At 40.7% G+C, this 22358-nt stretch overlaps 1 protein-coding gene across 1 annotated transcript in view; it reads left to right on the plus strand.

The window, feature by feature from the left end:
* LOC148022570 (tRNA-specific adenosine deaminase TAD2-like) overlaps window positions 1-12444 on the plus strand; it is a 29840-nt gene extending 17396 nt beyond the window's left edge. Inside the window, exons 5-7 of the mRNA XM_087695517.1 lie at window positions 10943-11042; window positions 11142-11248; window positions 12145-12444. Of these exons, the coding sequence (XP_087551643.1) occupies window positions 10943-11042; window positions 11142-11248; window positions 12145-12182 (245 nt within the window). The 3' untranslated portion in view covers window positions 12183-12444. The remainder of the gene's footprint in view (window positions 1-10942; window positions 11043-11141; window positions 11249-12144) is intronic.
* The last annotated feature ends 9914 nt before the right edge of the window (window positions 12445-22358 follow it).

Genomic DNA, 22358 nt, shown 5'->3' on the forward strand with positions numbered 1-22358 from the left:
ATGATATATCAAAGCTGTTATATTGATTTTGTAGGGAGCCCTTATTCCTATTTTGGAGAAAACCTATAAAAAAATGAACCACCAGTAGACAATTGACTAGGACGAGCAAACTCCTCAACTAAAATCCTAACTAGCAACAAGTAGACTGCTGTTATATTGATTTTGTAGGGAGCCCTTATTCCTATCAAAAAATGGAACCACCAGTAGACAATTGACTAGGATGAGTAAACTCCTAACTAGCAACAAGTAGACTGCTGACTACTGCTGGTAAGAGTGTGTGACTCCTTACAGAGTATGCTCAATGTTAGAGAGTATAGCTTTAGCAATTAAACAAAAGGAACTTATTGTTGGCATGAATCACATGAATCAAACAAAGATAAGCAAGTTTGAAATTGTAACTAGTAGAAAAAGAATATACTCAATGAGAGATGGTTCTTTTTTTGGGGGATGGGGTGCAAAAGGTGTGGGCAATTATATTTCTCAAACTTTGACAGTACATGGGCTTAACAACATGGCTGGAGTTGTCAGAGTGCAGCGATGCGGAAGCGTAGGACAAAGACTGAGAGAGAGTGAACACAGAGAGAGAGAGAGAAAAGGAGACAGTGTAAACGCAGAAAATCTGCAGTGTAATATGCTGTATAAGAGTGCAGGAATATACACGGGGGTAGAGGAAATATCTGTGTGTGTCTTTGACTTGATGACCTCGATCTCCGTCAGCCCAAGCACAGTCTGTCTTAGTCAATAGATCTCAAGATCAGAACCTGAATGAATGAATATCGGAGTGTGCCACACACTGGCTATAAATAGCCAAAAATAATAAATAACAGCACCAGGTCGGCTGCATTAAATGCAGCTGACTGCAGAAAACTGACTGACTGCAGACAGAAAATCTGTCCGACTGCATTGCTGATGTGGCACCTGCTGACGTGTCCTCGGCCGTACTGTGCTGATGTGGCATTGCCGTACCCTGCTGACGTGTCCAACTGCCTGTCCAAGGGATGAGTCTACCTCTAACACCCCCTCTCAGATCATGGACGAGGCATCAGACTAAGGGATTTGGAATGTTGACGAAGTAAAACCCAGGGAAGTGCCTTCATGAACAAATCTGCAAGATTATCCTCCGTCTTGCAGTACTCCACATCAATGGTCCCATCCAGAAGCTTCTCCCGAATGACGTGATACTGGATCTCAATGTGCTTCGTCCGGGCATGAAATACAGGATTCCGTACCAAGGCAATCCAACTCTCATTGTCTCACCGCAGAAGAGTAGGACGAGTCTGGGGGCAGCCAAGCTCCTCCAACAATCTCTGAAGCCACACAACCTTACATGTGGTGGAAGATGCATCCCGATACTCCGCCTCAGTAGAAGAAAGGGCTACTGTGGGCTGCTTCTTGCTACTCCAAGAGATAACACATGTACCCAAGGTAAAATAGTAGCTTGTAGTAGACCACCGGTGGTCCACATCGCCAGCCCAATCCGAGTCACTCCAACCTACAAGAACAAGATCTGAAGCATTTGTACCTGCTGGATAAGAAATTCCTAAGTCAGAGGTCCCCCTCAAATACCGAAGAATCCTCAAGGCAACCTGCCAATGCACATGTTTGGGTTCACTTATGACCCTGCCAAAAGACCCATAGCAAAACAAAGATCAACACGAGTGTTGAGAAGCCAAATCAAGGATCCAATCAACTGACGGTAGCAGGAAGCATCTGTCTCACGGGAGAATCTAAGTGGGAAGTAAGTAGCCTTCTAGTTTGGATCCATAGGAGTAGAAATGGGCCGACAAGTCTCCATCTCAAAAGTCACCAAGAGCTTTTGTATGTATCGTTGCTGAGAGATGAAAATCCCCCTTTGAGATTGATAAATCTCGTGACCCAGGAAGAAATGAAGAAGCTCCAAATCCCTCATCTCGAATGTTTGATGTAAAGCTGTCTTGGTTTCTTGGACCTTCTGTACATGATCCCCCTGTCAGAATCAAATCATCAACATACAACACAAACAACACACGACCAACCTCGGAAGTGTGCACATAAAGCTGTGGATCGGCCTTGGAGCACCCATATCCCAACTTCGACTGAAGAAACGAGTTTATCTTCTCGTTCCATGCACGCGGAGCTTGCTTGAGGCCATATAAGGCATTCTTCAACCTGTAAACTTTCCCATCTGAGGACCCAAAGCTAGGAGGCTGCTTAACATAGATCTCCAAGGCGAGCCTTGTGCTTGTCCAAAGAACCATCGCTAAGGTACTTGGTCTTGAAGACCCACTCGACACCAATCACCTTCTTGTGAGAGGGACGAGGCACAAGCGACCAAGCGCCATTTCTTTCAATGGCGTCCAACTCGGCTTCCATAGCCTTCCGCCAATGGTTAGACTGCAAAGCCTCCTTCACTGAAGTGGGCTCACGATCCTGCATAACACGGGTCATCAAACAATAGTCAGAGCAAACAAGCTCCGTAGAATGTGCATGATTCCTCCGTGACCTCTGCGGACCATCTTGCGGTTCCCACTTCTCAGGGACCTCCTCGATCCTTGAATCTCGGAGTGTGTCACGGGTTGGGACTGGGAGTTGTAGTCAACAAAAACTTGTCGTCGGGAAGCCGTCTCAAACTTGTTATGCTGTGTCTTCCGGATGTGCACATAGGCGTCACATTCAAAGATCTTGAAATAAGAGACATCAGGCTTTGTCCCAAAGTAAGCCTCAAAAGGAGTCATCCTGTCAATGGCCGAAGTGGGAGATCGATTGAGGATGTGAACTGCGGTAGCCATGGCCTCGGCCCATAGAAACTGAGGCGTCTGCTGGTGCTCCATTATGGTGCGTGCCATCTCGATCACACTTCTGTTCTTCCGCTCCAAAATGTCATTCTCTTGAGGAGTGTTGGTGTTAGCAAACTCTTGGTGAATGCCGCTATTTGCACAAAAATGAGCAAACTCATTAGACATAAATTCACCACCCTTGTCTGAACGCAAGATCTTTAGTCGCTAGCCAGATCAGTTCTCCTCAAAGAGAAGCCAATCCTCAAAGTGAGAAAAAGTCTCCGACTTCAAGGTAAAAAATTAGGCCCATGTCATCTTGCTGTAGTCATCTACGATCAACATGAAGTACAAGCTCCCCTTCAGGGACTTGATCCTCATCGGGCCACAAAGATCCGTAGATACAAGCTCCAAAGGTGAAGTAGGCATCCGCGAAGCTTTGTTGGGAATCGCATTCCGATGCAATTTCCGGCAAATGTAGGAGACACATGGTTGATGGCTCACCACTATATCGGGCAAACCTCAGACAAACGATCCTCGTGACGCCTTCCGAAGGTACTCATAGTTCAAGTGGCCAAACCGAGCATGCCATAGCTCGGACTGTGTGTGAGAGGTAAGAAGAAGAGAGGTAAGAGTTGTAGAAGACTTCAATTTATAGATACATCCTCCTCATACCCTGCAGAGAGAACCTGCCTCGATCCACAATCAAGAACTCGAATTGTATCACTGTCAAACTCCACCAAGAGGCCAAGATCACAAATCTTATGAACCGAAAGTAAGTGATACCCCAAGCGTGGCACATGCAACACCTCCTCGGAAGTGTGGATACCACCATGTCTATCTGGAATAAGTTGCATCTCACCCTGTGCAGCAATAGACACAGAAGAGCTATCTCCAATGAGAATCTGCCCACGCGAAGGTCGCAAATGGGCAACACCAATGGGAGAAGGAGTCATGTATTGGGAGGCACCACTGTCCACGATCCACTCACGAGCTTGGGGAGCTGCCATTACAACATTAGAAGTCGTCGGTGTAGAGTCCTCAATGACTGCTAAGTGTAGAAAAGCAGCTGATGAGGGTGCAGCCACCGCTCCAGAATCTTTTGTGTCCTTCTTCTTGGTGTCCTTCGTGTCTTTGTTGGAGCAATCCTTCTTCCAATGACCGGTCTTACCACAAATATGGCAAGTCGATTGCTGCTTCTTGTTCTTCTTGGATTTGTCGTCCTCCTTCTTCTTCTTTTGGTCCTTCCCCTTCTTTTGAGAGGCTTGACCAACCAAAGCCTCCGATTTAAAAGCATTCTGTCCTTTCAAGTGTTCCTCCTAGTCCAAGACCATAGGAACCAACTCTTCCCACCGAAGAGTTGACTCCCGCCCTGATGCAATAAGAGCGGAATAAAAGGTACCGAATCGTGCCGGCAACTGGGACAGTAAAGTGATCGCCATGTCTTCGGAGGAAATAGGCTTTCCTGCAGTTTGAACCTGCATCTGAAGCTGTTGAAGCTTGTCGATGTGTTCCCGAAGCGAAGAAGACTTATTCACGGACAAGGCCCACATCTGCACCTCCAAAGAAACCCTCTTCATAAGGGTCATCCGGTTGTACATCTGGTTGAGCTCTAGCCATATCTCTCGAGCCACCGTCAAGTTCTCGATGTGAGCTATCGCGGCTGTAGTGCAAGACAGAAAAAGAAAAGAATGAATCTTGGCATTTAGTTTGTCCCAATGAGACTGGGCCTTGGTCAACTCTGCACGAGCACTGGAAGAGAGCTTGGACTCATCTAGCACCGAGGGTTAGTTGATCTCCTCCAACACAAGCTCCTCCAAATCATAAGACTCAAGGATGGCCAACATCATTACCCGCCAAATGCGGTAATTGTCACCATCAAGCTTCTGATCCAATGGAAGAGCCGGTAGGACAGGCACCTTCTTGTCCATGATCGCCTCGAACTCCAAATCAGCCTTTGTAGACATGTTCACCTTCAATGCCTGCACAAATGCAAAATCAGCCCCCTCTGATTGTGTAAACGCAGCCTGTTAGGGCTGGTTCCTCCGCTGCCCAAATCTTCTTCACCCACCGGAGGCGATGAAAAGATAAAATCTGCAATGGAAGGCCTAAAACGGAGCCTTCCTCCCCTTCAAACAGCAATAATCTGCAGCAAATTCACTAGTTAGACTCCTTTCCCGCACGCCCACGCTCGCTTCAGCTTAGATCCGATGCGCAGCCCTCTCGCTCGCCCTCAAATCTTGGAAACGCAGCCTTTTGTCATGCTGAAATCTCCTCTTTAGGTAGGTTCAACCTCAGTCAATCCGTCTCCATTGCTCTGATACCATGTCAGAGTGCAGCGATGCGGAAGCGTAGGACAAAGATTGAGAGAGAGTGAACAGAAAGAGAGAGAGAGAGAGAAAAGGAGACAGTGTAAACACAGAAAATCTATAGTGTAATATGTTGTATAAGAGTGCAGAAATATACACGGGGGCAGAGGAAATATCTGTGTGTGTCTCCGACTTGATGACCTCGATCTCTGTCAAACCGAGCACAGTCTGTCTCAGGCAACAGATCTCAAGACCAGAACTTGAATGAATGAATATCTGAGTGTGCCACACACTGGCTATAAATAGCCAAAAATAATAAATAACAGCACGGCTGTATTGAGATGTTCTCCGTGAACAAGGTGTGGGCAGCGAAGCTAGAGGGCATGAAACTCACAAAAACGAGATTAGACTGAGTGGAGGGCAACATGCCTATTTATAGAAAGTTTCGGAACCTCATACCGTGCATTGTTCTAAAACTCTCTCAAACTGCGCACTATTTAGGATTTTCATTAATTAAGCATTTTTGGGGCTGTTTAAGTGGCCAATTCTGCACATAATACTTATTTTAGCTCAATACCCTCTCTCTGGCCCAAAAACTGAGCTAGAAAGGAAGGCCAACCCAAGGTTTTGAGTATTTTTGGTTTTATGTTTTTTCACCCTAAAGCGTCCATCCCAAAGCAGCCAAGGCATCGGGCAAAGTGTGTACAGTGGTTGCCTAGTGGCCTATCAAGACTATAGAGGTGATGGATATCTTACCAAGAAAGTTTAAGTGGTCACTCTAGAGAGGCTAGGACATTGCACAAAGGGTGCATAATGGATGGAACTATAATGACTTTTTTTCTTTTTGGTAGTGGTTGTTGTTGTCTTTTTTTGGGGTTTTGTTTGTTTGTTTGTTTTTAAAAAAAGTTTGATAATGATTGTTTTAAAAAGTAGAGGTGGCGGTCGATTAAGTAATGGATGGGAGACTAGTAGTCAAACCCAAAGGCTTTCGTAAATTAAGTACGCTATCCCTACCACTACTGGATGTTGATGACAAAGAAAGAAGCTAGTGGTGTGTGAAGTAAATATGGTGGGTATGTGGAGAGGCAAAAAAGATGCGCGGAAAGCAAGCTAGCCAAGCTAAGCAAGCAAGGGAGATTGCCTTGGAGACTACGATGTGCAATGTTGTGAATATGGTGGATCCAGAGTCGACCACTTAAAAAGACCGAAAAGGGATAAATGCGCACAAATGCATGTTTACAGAATAGAATGCCAATGCACTAGAGTTATGCAAGAGGCAACACAAAAATACTACCCATACATCGAACTATCTCCACATCTTAAAAAATAAGACAATAAATCAAGTTCTGTAATCTCAAAATTAGAACAAAGTTGGGCCTTTATTTTTGCTATGGCAGTAGAATCTAAGCATAGTTGCACTAGTACCACGTACGAAAGGTTTCATACTATACCATACTATAGTTACTGTACCTTATGTATTAGTACCGTAAGGTATCAACTTAACTGATACATCTTTCCCATTCGAACTGCACTTTGGGACGAGCTAAATACTCCTTATATTTAATATGATTCTCCCATGAGATTAGGTTATTTGAGATTCAAACAATTTCTCTCATGCTTCTCTCTCTCAAGCCCACACTTCTCTTATTTCTATGATCATGAATGTATGATGTATCCACTCCCATCTATGTAGTTATAAGTTGTAGGTAGCAGTAGCGCATGTTGCGCATGCAGCATTAGGTGTTGGTATGTTACCCTTAAGTACTCATCTTATATACTCTAATAGCATTGCTATTTAGACTTGAAATATCTATTCTATTATCTTTAGTTCAAAATAATCAAGTAATTTTTTTTCTTTCTACTATGGTACTGTATCTTATAAAATCTTAGGATACCATTTAGTATTGTATTTTATCGTATCGTATCTTTCTTATGTGACAACTATGAATCCAAGCCATTGATAAGTAAATCATCTACGTATAGCAAGATATAGCTAACCCCCTCTAAAGTAGTATGGACATATAAGTTCAGGTCATAAGAGGTAGAATGGTATCTGTGAGTTCTAACGAACTTATCCCTTCTCTAGAACCAAGACCTTGGTGCTTGCTCCAACCCATAAAGAGCTTTTCACAAGCGAAAGACCTTATCTTTTTGGTTAGCAGAAGAAAATCTGAGAGACTACTCCACATAGATTTCCTTCTCCAGATAACCATTTAGAAGGGCACTTTTGACGTCCATCTGATAGATTGGCCAACCGTAGTAAGCAGTGAGCTCAACCACAAAACGAAATGATGTCAACCGTGCAGTAGGAGCAAAGGTCTCTTCATAGTCAATACCTTGCTTGTGTTGAAACCCTTGCATCACAAGGCGAGCCTTGTACTTGTCTAAAGTTCCATCAGCTTTTAGCTTAGTCTAAAAAATACACTTCATTTTGATTACTTTCTTGTGGCTTGGATGATTCACCAAGGTCTAGGTCTCATTTTGGTCAATACTCTCTAGCTCCTTTTCCATGGCTTCTCGCCATTGGAGGTGCTAAAGAAACTCTTGCCAACTATCTAGCTTAAAATGTGCTATATAATCAACTGTAAATAGTGATGCAAATGAAGCCTAAGATGGATGCAAGCTAGGCAGATCTTTTAGGGTCCTTTGGAGTGGAATCCAATGGAAGGATCCGCAAATCCCATATGGTGATAGTACTAGCGGGGTAACGGGTCTCGCGGAAGGGGCTTGGGAGATAAAGGATCTGTGGGTGAGTCAGGAGCGAATAGTAGACCTGGCTCAGATGGAACTATCTCTGAAGAAATAATGCGAGAAAAGAGTTTTGAATGGTCCTCCGGAGTGAAATCCAATGGAAGGATCCGCGAGTCCCACGTGGGCTGCTAGTACTAGCGAGGTAACAAGTCTTGCAGAGGGGGCCTAGGAGATAAAGAAAAGGTTGATCATATGGCACGATTGTTTTTGGAGCACATCTTTAAGTATCATGGTATGCTAGAGTTAATCGTTTACTGATCAAGACCCTTTGATGACTAGGGGTTGTTTGAGAAAATGGGTACCACGTTGAAATTCTCATCGTCCTTTCATCCATAGACAAATGGTTAGTCTGAGAAAGCCAATTAATTAGTGTTGGATCTTTCGAGGCATATAGCATGGTTACACAATAGTGGCCAATGTTGTGACTGTGATGCATTACGGAAATTCTAGTGTAGTATGCTTTTCCTTTGGTGCAATGAACTACAATCGATGGCAATTACAGGGATTTTAAGGGAGAGGTTTGTCACGAGGACATGAGAGTTTGAGATGCTTTAATTTTATCGATAACTTTTGATTAATCAAATGTGCAAGGTTGTTTAGCACATGTGATGCACATGGCACTTATTTCATAGTAACAGGCCAAGGAGCTTGAGGATGCAAGGGATGTCAAAGGCAAAAGTTATGATAAGTTATGCCAAGTGGATTTTGGTAGTTAGTTGGTGTCAGTTTTGACTTTGACCCTAGGATAGTTGTTTGGCCAATGAATGTCAGTGATGATACTAGGGACTAGCATTAATTAATCATTTAATGCTAGTCTAAGGATCAACAGAGATTGGGGACCACTCAAGTTACAAATGGCCTAGCCAATTTAATGATGGATGGACACATTTAATTTTGGGGGGGTCAGAAGGGTTGAAATTAGTCCACACAATCGTGGGGAGGGTCAGAAGGGATGGACACAATTGATGCACAGAGAGTCCACACAATCGTAGGGAGCTCGGCCTCAAGCAAACGGCCCATGCGCCGACAATTCGATGCATTGTCGGTAACAACTTGCACCACATTTGAGGGGCCCACCTACAACCACAATTTACAAATTACAAGTTATGTATAAATCAAATTTCAATCATGAATCATGATATTATCATAATGAAAGAAAGTGAAACAAATTTAAAATGCAAATTGCAATGTATACCTCAATGATAGCTTGTCGAATGTGGTGGTAGATGAATGCGCCCGTCGTTTTTCTCCCCCTCTTGCCGGTATCTACGGCCCGCAAAAAGTAAGTACCAAGTGGACATGAGACGAGTATGTTAATGATACCCCATTTCTCACGATCACTCCATCCGTCGGTGAGAATGGAGCAACCATATTTTATCCATGCGGCCCAAATAGAATCAAGGCTCTATCAATCCTCTCCTTCTCTTCATCAATCTTTCTCATCCTTATGTCGTTGTATGTGACACCGGTCTATCCTTCACATGGACCCACATTGGCAATGGCTTTTACCATCTGCTTCCATTGCTCTTGCTTTAGGACATTGAATGCAAGATTGCACTCAATCACCGTGCGTGCAATTTCAATGCCCGCAAGTCGTTACTTTTCTCTAAGAAAGGCAACCAATTCACGCACATGACCTGGAGCTTGAGAGAGAGACGCGATTGTCTCTCCGGCACCACATGAGCCTCCATTCTTTGTCTTTTATCGGAGCCGGATGCGGATGTGGAGCCGCCACCACCAATGGTAGAGGCCTCTCCTGCATCACTTGAAGATACGTCCACATTGGATGCTTCCTCGTTAGTAGGCATAGGAGTTGGTGCCGATAAGCCTCTTGTGGATCCCCCTCTCATCTTGGCGAGAATTTTCTCCGCAATGTTTTGAGGGATCTCCTTTCATGGAGCTACTTGCCCCCTGTCTTGGAAAGATGTTGGAGAAGCCGAGTTGCACCACTTGTATAGCGCTTCTCGCAATACTTGCATGTCCAATGGTGGGAGTTGGACTTCTTTGTGTCCCTCTCCCCATGGATCGCATGCAAATTGAAGGCCTCGTGCTTCTCATGAGTCATGGTGCTGATGACGAATAAAGAGGCCCTAGAGAGAGAGAGAGAGAGAGAGAGAGATGCTTGAGTCTCAACTCTTGAAACAGGAGTCTTGAAAGTTGAAAGGGAGGGAGGGAGACTCGAGAGGCCCAAGGGTTGGGGTAAAGTTGAAAGAGCAAGAGTGAGAGAGAGGGAATGGGAGATGAGAATGGCAAATGCTTTGATAGGGTGTGGGATAGAGGGGATGGGAGATGAGATTTGAGAATGGCAAAGATAGGGTGCGGGAAAGAGGGGATGGGAGGTGAGATTCGAGAATGACAAATCACAAGTCCATTCAAGAATCAAGATCCAAGAGAGGAAGATGAGAATGGTAACTTGTAAGTGCTTGCTGAATTGGTGTGGAAGCATGGAGGAGAGGAGCACCTTTTGTAGATGAGAGAAGGGTCAAAGTTCAAAGTTCAAACAGTCAAAGAGAGAAGGAATCCAAAGAGAGGGCCTTGTATTTCAAGGTTTTTTCTGAAGTAATATAATTAGCCACACTTTATTTGCAAAAAAAAAGACTCTCAAGTCTTCAATCTTAAAGTTGGATCATTGACATGTGAATCTTCTATTTTATGATATGATCGATAAGACTCCCGACTCACGAGGCAATTAGGGCATGCTAGTTTTTACTCAGCCCATGATTAAAGTTACCAACCAATAAATGACTAGTTTTAATGGCACACTTCTTGATTATTTGAATAAAAATTATGGCAATGTATGATTTAGCCCCAAGGTCCAAATGATACTCCATTCATACTTTCATACTCATGCGTTTGATGTGTGATTGCTGTATGAAAAAACTCTGGATTTGTTTGCAGATGTATCTGCTTTTTACAATGGGTGTTATGACATTTGATTAACAGATCTCCTAATAGTAAGAAATGTTTCCCTCTCCTCCTCCTCCTTGTTTGCAGATGTATCTGCTTTTTACAATGGGTGTAATGACATTTGATTAACAGATCTCCTAATAGTAAGAAATGTTTCCCTCTCCTCCTCCTCCTCCCCCCCCCCCCCCCCGGTCGAACTAAGAGCCAGATCTTTGCTTACAGGGATAGGTAGGGTTTTCTATGGCTGTGGTAATGACAGGTTTGGAGGTTGTGGTTCTGTCCTCAATGTGCATGAAGAGGGATCTGGGCCTTGTGGTTACAGGTATGATTCTGCTAATCAAAGGTGCTGTAATCAAGGGGCTATTCATAACAGATGAGGAAATGATCGGCATTTCTAATGTCTAGTTACCTTCATTTGTAGCTTACCGGCTGACTTCAAAGTTCATAAATTCCCATGTGTTGGAGGCCTCCTGGAAGATGATGCAATTGCGCTGCTTCAGAGTTTCTATGAACAGGGAAATCCTAATGGTGAGTATTTTAAAATAAATGTGGACTCAACTTGTTAGTTAGGTGGATCTAAGCAGTGTACTTTGGTTGGTTGATTAGGAAGGTGGTTGCAAGGTCTAGCTTGTGTATCACCTTTATGAACCAAACATGTGCCATCTGTATCATTTGAATGCCATACTCAGCTCATGGTTAAGATTCTATTCATGTATGCTATGGCATTTTGTGAGCCTTAATCCAGTAGAGAAGTCACTCACACCTGACTTAGGTAACGTTAAGGATGGATGGTCTTTTGATATTCTTCCCTTAGCCTTACCTGGAAATTCCTCTTCATGCTTGTGCTTTTCATCCTCCCAGTTGACATCATTAACACCATCTACCTTCATCTTCTGAGAGACCCAGTTACTGGTCCCACCTGAATATCAGAGTGTATTGACAGAACCAATGCATGCTGCTCTGTTTGGTCTGTTGTTCAGCCATGGTGTCTTCCTCATGAATTTCACTGTCTGTGCTGAGTTTCAATGGGCTTTGCAGGTCCTTTCACTGTACATTCACGAATAAGCTTTGAAAATTCACAAAGTGCAATGGCCATCCCCAAGTCACCATTCAGTTTGGGCACACAGCATTGAATATCATTATCACCATTCAGTTTGAGCACTCTTATCATGATGCTGTTTCCTCATAGTAAGGGTGATGAAAAATGTAGAGTTTTGTATTTATTAGAGGTATATATAGAAAGAATGGTAGTTTGTTTTATTAGGTTTTTGTATGTTCTAGGAACATCATTCATAAATGATTCATTTTCAGAATAGAGGAAACTTACTTTTATTCATGTCTTGCTGCAAAGTTTATGTATGGATGTATGTACACATACATTGACACACATTATAGAACCTAATGTTATGTTGGTTCTGTGGCAGCTCCTAAACCTCACAGGCCTGTAAGGAGAACCAGTTAAATCTGATGTTCTAAGGACTACTTTCAACACCCTGAGAGTGATTACACACTGCCAGCCAGATGGCTGGGGCAGTGTAAAAACTGTCCATGCTACCCTTTAACAGTCTGTGGTCACATCCTTCACCAAAAGATGGTTCCCATTTTCACATGGATGGTTGCTGTGTTTTCTAAAGAATACCACTCTATTGCTCTAGTTGTTTTATTAGTTCCCAATTGGTAAGGATACGTGTAATGAGGCCAATGATACAATTATGCTTTTATTCACATCTTTGAGCCTATCGAGCTTGGTCTTTGAGCTAATCAGGTTTCAAAGTTTTTTGGGCTCGATTATAACATGGTGATCATCATGCCTTGGGCACTAAGGTCGATCTTCGCTTTGCCTCGAAACTATTCTTAAGCTTCCTTGACCCAATCTTGTGCCTTATCAATTAGTTTGAGTTGATGTTTTGGGTCAATGTACTTTTGAACTTTCTACTTGTTATTTTCTTATTTTCAATGTAGTGATGGAATCTCATTTTGTAACTACTTTGCCAAATGTTATTGTTGTGTCCCTTTCACGTTTCAGTACCACCTTAGTAGTTTGTAGCCTTGATCTGTCCTTATTGTTCTCTCTCTATTGATGGTCCATCCAGCATTTAGGATCTAGGAAGGCTAACTTCAAGCTTTGTGTATTATCCTAGCCATGAGATTTAGAGATGAGAAACCGTACTCCTTATCCAATGACTCAACACCAAAGAGACTTAGCAATATAGAGGGATAATTGATTTACTTTTGAAAGCTTGTTGTTTCAAGCAATCTAAAAATAAGTCTTTGATGCTCCCTTTAAGGTATCTCAATTGTGGTTTGTTATCCATGTTTGAATCTTGCTTTTAGGGCTTTGGGACGATACATGCATAGGTTGACCACAATGCCAATAAGAGATGTCTTCTTTTTACTATACCTTACCATGGTGTCTTCTCTACCCAAGGATCATCACTAGAATGGGTCTACAGACAATAAGAATTGCATTACCTTCTTGACATAAGAGAGATAGGGTTTCATACATGGCTTTTCTTTTTGTGTTCCTCCACATACTAGTTATGAATATTGCTTAGTAAGAGTGATTATTGGGTTAGGTGGGTTTGGGAACCTTGTGGGATTTATGTCTCCCCTAGGAATTATAGGCCTTTGCTCATTTAGAGTAAAGGAGAGCCAATGATGCTTTTGTCACATAAGATAGCCCTTAGTTGGGTTGATAATGGTTATTCGTATATGGATTACAACATGGGTGTTATCTAAGTATATAGCATACTTTTGGATTAATGGCCTTATGTTTCAATGTGTGAGCAAACTCTACTCAAATTAAGACATTTAGATGAAAAATGGTGGCTTCTACAGTGAGTGCAATAGACATTGTTCTTGCTAGGCCTAGCCTTGAGGCTTTTAATTATCCTTAATAGCTTATCTCTAGTTTGTTGCTTCTCACATTAGCCTAGATACGAGTTCCTTTCCCTTTGTTAGGGGTAAAGGTGTCTCTATCTAATCGCCCGTGTATTCATTACATCGACAATTGTCGCATACATGTACATTGCAAGTGGCAAGCGTCCATTAGTCACTTCATTCTTTATTCTTTCAATGACATTTGAACAAGGAAAGGCCGGTCACACATTGTGACAGTTGGAGTTCCCACATACATATTCTCTCTCTCTCTCTGTCTCTGTCTCTCTCTCTCTCTCTCATCTCTTCCTTTGGCTTGTGTGCTTTTACTCAAGCTCTATCTTACAACTAGTATCAAAGCTGACAATTCAAGGAGCTTCTTCATCCTTTGATTCAGATCAGATTTAAAGCTTCAACTCAAGGTTTCATGGTAGCCATTGTTTCTTCCTCTTGAGATATGCATTGGGTTTTTCCTTATGACTTGTTTTAGCTTGCTCTTCACTTGTTGAGGAGCTTTTGAGGCTTAGCTAAGTCTTGTTGAGTGCTTATTGAGCTGAGGAGCAACCATTTTATCCATTTTGAGTGGATATAGAGTATATTGTAGAAGTCGTGGACATTATGGCAGTTTGATAGCATTGTTTTTCATATACAATATTGAATTTAGACATTCTATAGCTAGAAATGAAGAGTGTGACAAGAATCACAGATATGGGGACTCATAGAGTTAAATTTGTGTTTTTTTAATTTTTTGTTTAACAAAAAACAAAGCAGTTTTGTTTTGGATAGCAAACGTTAAATTTCATAATGCATGTTTGAAGCTTTGGGAATGCTATTTTGATGTGCAGATGATATGGTTATGCTTTTGAGATGCTACTTGGATTATTAAGAGCTTGATTAGCTTAGTTTTACAAAGCTTTATTATTGTCATAACACTTTGCATAGTAAGCATCTAATAGTGAGCTTCATGCTTTTAATGACTATTGCGCTTATATGTTATTTTAGGTATACTATATATACTTATTGTTGTTCTAACACTTTGGATAACAAGCATATAACAGCAAGCTTCATGCTTTGAATGACTGTTGTGCTTATATGATATTTTAGGTATACTACATGTCTACAGTGATGTCTAATATTAATGTATGAGTCTAGATATGGTTATAAAATGCTTTGGTACTTAGATTTGAGCTACATTTAATGTACTTGGGCTTTGGTCAGTCGTTTTGAGCTTTTATGCTTTTACAAATATTGAAGCTTCATTTAACACTTATGCTTTCAAATATATTTGTGATATGCTTTGGTTTTTTGGATATTTTGATGTATATTGCATTTCAGATTTACTTCAAATGGGAGATACTTATACTTGGTAGAAATTCACTCTTTAAAAAAATGTAATATTTTTTTCATGTACATATTTTTTTGATATGTATTAGATGTAATTATTTTATAGTGGACTAATTTGATCACTTACTTTGGACTTGGCACTTATGTCACATGTTAGTAATATTTATATGCTTTTGGATTATATATTGAGCTTTACTCAATTGGTTATGTATTTTGACAGTTTCTTTTGCTTAGTCCTTAATTTAGCTATTATTTTGGGATCGTTTTGCTACCATTGACAGTAGTATTTTTGTCTTCGATTATGCTTTTATCATTTGCATTATGGTCGATGGGTTGAATGATTGTGCTATCTTTAATATTAAGAAGTTGAATGGCATAAATTATAGCTATTAAAATGCACAAATTTAGTAGGTTATAGTGCGAAAATTGCAAATTAATCCATTGAGACATGAGGGTGTAAAGCCTAACATTTTGATATAGAGGATTGGATTGAACTAGATGAGTTATGTAAATCTACAATTATTTTGTCACTCTCTGAGCAAGTCTACTATAATATTATATGTCATAAGTAAATGACATAGAAGTTATGGATTAAAATTCAAAATGTCTATGATAACCAAAGCCCTATCTCTCAAATGTATTGACTAAGAAACTTATGGACCTTTGTATGAAGGGGACTTTCATGTCCACCCACTTTCTATTCATACAATAGTTATACAATTTTGAGGTGGATGTACAAGGTGGTCAACTAATGCTTAATATCTCTCTTGTCACAAAACTACTCAAAGGCTTTAGTTACATACTCTTCCCCATTATTAGATCATAGGTATTTGAGTCTATATTTAAACTCATTCCCAATAAAAGCAAGCCAACGCTGAAATATAGCCAAGACTTTCGATTTTTGTTTTATGGGGTATGCCTAGATCTTATGTGAATAATCATCAATGAAAGTAATGAAATAACTTATACTACCTAAAGATTTGTAGAGCATCTACAAATATCATAATGAATAAGAACCAGAGGCTCACCCATGCATGTAATGCTAGACTTCTTATGTAAACTATGAGTATGCCAACCATAAAGGTAATGATTACAAGAATCAAAATACTTATAGTCAAGGGGAGGCAGAAGATACTACAAATGGATAAGCATTTTCATTCCCTTTAATGACATGTGTTAAAGGTAGCGATGCCATAATGATACATGTGGTATTACAATTGCTACTAAAATATGATCGATAGACCTAGATATAAGGGTTAAGGAGTGCTAGATAAGATTTCCATGAGTAAGCTTCCACGAGGAATCACCAAAAGAAATAGAATAACTTGCATTATTAGACTGTCCAGTTGAAAGTAGGCTTTTAGTCAAAGCTCGAATATGACGTACATCATGCAAAGTAAATATATTGCCTGAAGGAAACTAGAGCTGATGCTAGGTAATTACCCAATCTAAGAGATCCTATGACACTATGATAGGTGTGGAATTACTCTTGATGATGAGGGGTGACAAAATGAAGCTCTTGAATCAAGCAATCAACATTGAGCATAGGTAGATGAGATATCAGTCAACTGTAAAACATTAAGAGAAAAAGCTGCAAGTATATAGTCATAATCAAAATCAGTATGTACGACATTAATCTATTTAATCTTGATACTCAACTTGCAATGGATAATGATGTGATCATCATTTTTTTCCTACACTTTATCCTTTATCTTTTCCTTGTACTTGTCATCACCCATTTTATGGAACTGTGGCCGAATATGATCCTACTTTCCACAATAGTAACAAGTCAATGCAAACTTACGACCGTTGGACTTACTCCAAGATTGTCCATGTGACTAAGAATGAGACTTCTAAGAGTCTCTCCTACAACTGTCATTACCGCTCCTACCACTATTGTTTCTAATTGTCAAAGCATGAGAGGTGTGGGAAGCATCAATATTCTTTCTATTAACCTCTTCATTCAAGAGAGCATCCTTTACATCTTGCAATTTTGGCCCATCAATATGTATATTTGCACACACCAAAGGATATTGAACTCTTGAAACAATAAGAGGTCCAGTGAGGTACCATTATTGAGTGCATAAGTATCTCAAATTTTTTGGTTTTGTTGCTAGGATAAGAGCGGAATCAACTCATATTCCATTGTTGAGTGCACAAGTGCCTCAACATTTTTGGTTTTGTTGCTAGGATAAGATCGGTATTAATAGACAAAGGTGCTTGCTTCTCCACTATGTTTAGGAGCTTGCCTCCAAAACAAGCATTGTTAGAGTAGGAGGTAAAAGGAAATGTTAATGGTTGTTTGAAGAAACATGAGTACTTTTGCATTTCAATTTAGTGCAAAGAAAGAAACAAAATTAGAGAGGAGAAAATATACAGAAAAAAGAATCTTATTAAATTAAAAATTAATGTGCTTGAGTGCTTGATTTAAAAGAAGATTTAGCATTGGTGTTAGAGAATAACTAGACTTAACTCGCCCTGATAGCTTATTGCAGTGGCAACTTGAGCACTTAAGTAGAGCTATCAACTTGAGCACTTGAGTGCTCGAGCACAACAGTAACATAACACTATTGACTAAGTCAACGGCCTTAAGAGTGTTAAATGATGTGGATCTAGGACATGACACAAGCTATGGTGGATCAAAGATGTAAACCAAGTTCATAATGACATGGACAAGTAGAGACAAACTATTACACAAGTGAATTAGGTTCCAAGATAGATTAGCTTGGACTCATAAACACAATCTTGTGTAGAATCGACAATGACAGACACTTAGCTGAAAGTACAAAGCATCATGATATTGTGTTCATTTCATAGTCAAGTACAATGCTTTATAGGCTTTGAGTTGTTCCACTCTCCTCACTGTGCATATGGGATTCAGGACAGCTCCTCTTGGAGCATACATCATTTGTCTATTTCTCAACACCCCCCCTCAAATGATGAGTCCCTACACTTGCTGGCTTTTGCCCCCCCTTCATGATAACATGGCCCGGAAGACTAGCTTATAGGCAGCCTAGTCAAGTTAAAGCTTGAGACTTTACATCTTGGCAAGGGTTGTACAAATCAAATTCACTAAGGAAAAGAAAGATCCACTATGGGAAAAACATATGAAAGATACAATGAAAGTTCTTCAAAACAATCTGTCAGAGTTGTTGATGGTAGTGGAAGCATATTCTTCTTCTTCTCCTTCTTCCATGAATTGGTTCTGGTGATGATCACTTTGCAATTGTTGGGCTCTCTTCTTGTGGAAACATTCATTGGCTACATGGTCAGTCTTACCACAATAGTGACATGTAATCCGATCCTTGTTATTGTTGTTGATGAATCCTCGACCTCTTCCTTTAGGTCCAGCAGCTTCTTTGGTATACAAAAGATTGTCCCTAGATGATGAGACATTGTCTTTTGCATTCTTGGTTTTTACTTTGCCTTCTTCATCGAGTAGTGAATGCTCAATATCTTTAAGTGTGAGGCCTGGAACATTACTCAAAGTGGACACAAGATTTTCATATGGATCCTTGTTTACACTTGCAAGCAATACGGCTATTGCTTCATCTTCCTCAATATTCTTTTTAAGAGATGCAAGTTGAGTTTTTAAACTCTTAAACTTATTAATGTGTATGGTCATAGAAGCACTGTCTTTGATATCCAGTTTATAAAACTGCACGAGAAGTTTTACCTTTGAATTCTTTGCTTGACTACCAAACATTTTATCAAGTTCCTCCCAGGCGGTTTTAGCATTTCTAATGCCAGATATATGATGTAGCACATCATCACTTAATCCCTAAGCAATGATGCCTAGTGCCTTATTATTCATCTTCTTCCATTCTTTGGATTTAAACTGGTCTTCTTCAACGAACCCGTCTTCATCATCTTCCTTCTTGTTATCTGCATCATCTTCAAACAAGTCCCATAAATCTTTTCGCATCGGGTGGTACATGGTCTTTTCCTTCCAGGCATGGAAGCCTTCTCCATTGAACTTTGCTATTTGCTCAAGTTCTGCCATGTTGAGCAGCTCCAATTAACTGAGAAAAGACCAGCAAGGGGGATTTGTGAAGTGTCACAAGGAGGTTAGTGTCAACTGACACTAGTTGAGTATCAATAGATACTATTCTTGAGCTTAGTATTGAATGTCGGTGCTTGATCTTCTTCTTGCTTGTTGATTTGAAGTGTTAATATTGCTGGGAATTGAGTTCAAACTCAGATAAGAGTGGCAATGTGTGCCCTAAGTTGAAGGGAATGAGAAATTGAAGAAAAAATGAGCTTGCACCTTGATGGCTATGGCTTCCTTGATTAGGGTTTTGACCCATGCCTGGTTTTTTCCAGATATCTAGAGCTAGAGTTGATCATTTTGAATTTTTTTTAAATGGAAATGTAGCTTACTCCATGCTCTACAAGAATCCCATGAAAATCGTCAAGATCGGGTACAACAGTATGCGCGCAAATCAGCGAAACGTAACTAGGCGCAGTTATGGCAGCAACGTCAAATTTCAGCAATGCCAGGCTTGTAAGTATCCAATGTCAGGCTTAGATGTGATAGGCAGAATCTCCTTGAGTAGAAGAACAATCCTCCTGAAGAAAGCACACTGAAATATTGCCTGATTTGACAGATATGAGAGCTCAAAGTGAGGTATGTCCTGCAGGTCACAAACTGGGGCTATGGCAGCAACTGACAATAGTGACAATGCTGAGGTCCAGATAGCCAAATCTCATGGATTGATGTGATACAGGGAAGCTTTGTGAGGTGGAGAACAAATTTCCAGAAGGAAGCTCAGAGAGATTTGGTATGTGGAGTGAGATACAGGAGCTTCAAGATGACAGGGTGTTGCTGGCTATGGCTGCCACAAGGTCCAACTGAGATTTGAAGTTGAAACTGAAGATATGAGCTGAATGTGGGCCGGTTAGAGATCACTAGAGATGAAGGGAGACTAGAGATTCAGAGTGTGAGCTGTGCCATGCCCAACTGGGCTCTGATACCATGTTAAATGATGTGGATCTAGGACATGACACAAGCTATGGTGGATCAAAGATGTAAACCAAGTTCATAATGACGTGGACAAGTAGAGACAAACTATTACACAAGTGAATTAGGTTCCAAGATAGATTATCTTGGACTCATAAACACAATCTTGTGTAGAATCGACAATGGCAGACACTTAACTGAAAGTACAAAGCATCATGATATTGTGTTCATTTCATAGTCAAGTACAATGCTTTATAGGCTTTGAGTTGTTCCACTCTCCTCACTGTGCATATGGGATTCAGGACAACTCCTCTTGGAGCATACATCATTTTTCTATTTCTCAACAAAGAGCCACATATAGATAGGCTCAGATCAAGTGATGCACTTGAGTCGAAATGGCAAAGTACAAGTCAAAGTCTAAGTAATTAAGGAGGTACGAATGAATTAGGAATGGAGGTTTAAATGCTAGTTCTACATCAGTATCTAGTCAACACCACTATTAATGGCACCACTCGAGGTAATTATAACACATTAGCTATGGTACAACATGTGGCTATCCCACTGAATGGCCCCACATCAACTCAGTTGAGCAACCAAGCGAATGGATTATCCACTTGAGTACATACACTCAACCACTGTCAATATATAAGGTGTGAATCAAAATAGAAGGTTCATTCTTTATTGAGTTTTAGCTGGTGAGCGAGGAGAGAGAGTTTGTGAGGGTTGCATCTAAGTTGCCATTGTTTGACCACGTCATAGGTTTCCCATCACCATAGCCATTTTTCCAAGCCGAGTTAAGGGGAGAAGTAACTAGACTGAGGGAATGCTACCATTACCATAGCCTTGATGACAGTCATTTATACCGTCCTTGCCTCTTGTTCATGAGTTCTTTAAGGATGACTTATCCAATTGCATTTCTACCATAGTTAAGCACATCAAGTCTTTACCTTCCCTCTATTATTGGTAAGGGGGATATGTGTGTGTGGGCTCTACGTAGGTAGCCTAGGAGCAACTTGCGAGTTGAGAGGGAACCTCTAGCATTCTTGTATGCACATCTCTATTAAGAGCACTACAGCCATGGTTGACACCTCTAGCTGCCATTGCTCAAGCCTTGTTAGAGACTCAAGCAACACACAATTCACAAAAGTAACCTGCCATTCAAGCTTCCCATGGCTTAAGTTGACAAATCCTTGACCTTGTTAGATTCTATCCATTGAGCCTTCACATCTCAAGTCAATCGACTAAATTAGAGCCACTTAGGATAGTCTCTCTCGACTTTTCGACCCTCAACTTGATTCATAGGAACCTTTATTTTGATTACCTTAACCCACTTGAGTTTGCAAAGGCTCAATCCAACAATCAAGCCTAACCAAATCCAAGTAGAGAGCCAAGATCTTGGCCTTGACAGATCACTCCAGCGCATCAAGTCATTTGATATTAGGACCATTCATGTGAGAGATTTCACCCGAGACCTATAGCTTCACTCGATCATGTACTAGGACTATTAAGCACTCCATGGCCCAAGGAAAGCCAAACTCAAGCCTTAATCAGACCCTTCATCCAAGCATTTGAGAGGAACCTCTCAAGCCTTTCTCAAGTCTAGGATCTATTAAAATCACAAATACCTTATATGTATTTGGGGGATTGCACAAGAGTCATATTACATATGCTAATGGGTTATCCTATGGTTTGCATCCATTAATAAAGGGAGAATCTCCCTACATCCACTATACTATGTGAATCCACCTTTAGCCACCAACCTTGTCCACCTAAAAACCACTAGTAGAAAGGCACCTACCAAAACCACTATGTAAATCCACATTCTAAACTACTTGGTTATAAGCCTATATAAAGGCACCCTTTCTACATGAACAAACAACTCTTTGTCATTGTGCTTTCATTCTGGTTTAATTATACTTGAGTATTTTCTCTCCCTCTCATTCTCTCTTAAAACATCTCAACATGGCATCTTAGAGCAATGATAGGTATAAATCCTTGAGCTCTTGTAGTCAATTGCCCACCTCTTCTTCTTTACTCCTACCACTATGATCATTGCCATTTCAATTCGAATGATTTGAGCTAATCTGAATGGCTACCATCTCTGCTTCAATGCCAAGATGCACCCAACATCTTAGTAGATTTGTGAAAATTTACAATTGCTATAGGATGGTTCTTTTCTTCATTGTTAAGCTCTCCATTTCAACTATTCATTATTGATCATTATACTTATCATATTTTTGGTCTAATTGTACTCTATCAAGAATTTTTTGTGATAAAGATCACTGATGCTACCTCAAAACATATTGAAAATGGGTACATATAAATCATACTAGGTGGATTTTTTTGAAGTGTTGTTCATGCTAAAAAATTGGCACCATTAGCTATTGGTTCAAGCTAACATATCTGTTGTAGTAGTTGTTGTTGGATATAGTCAATAAGCTACTTTGCTCATCATTG

The sequence above is a fragment of the Lygodium microphyllum genome, chromosome 16 (assembly GCF_053477565.2).
Source record: "Lygodium microphyllum isolate KBCC chromosome 16, Lygodium_microphyllum_v1.1.10, whole genome shotgun sequence".
NCBI lineage: Eukaryota > Viridiplantae > Streptophyta > Polypodiopsida > Schizaeales > Lygodiaceae > Lygodium > Lygodium microphyllum.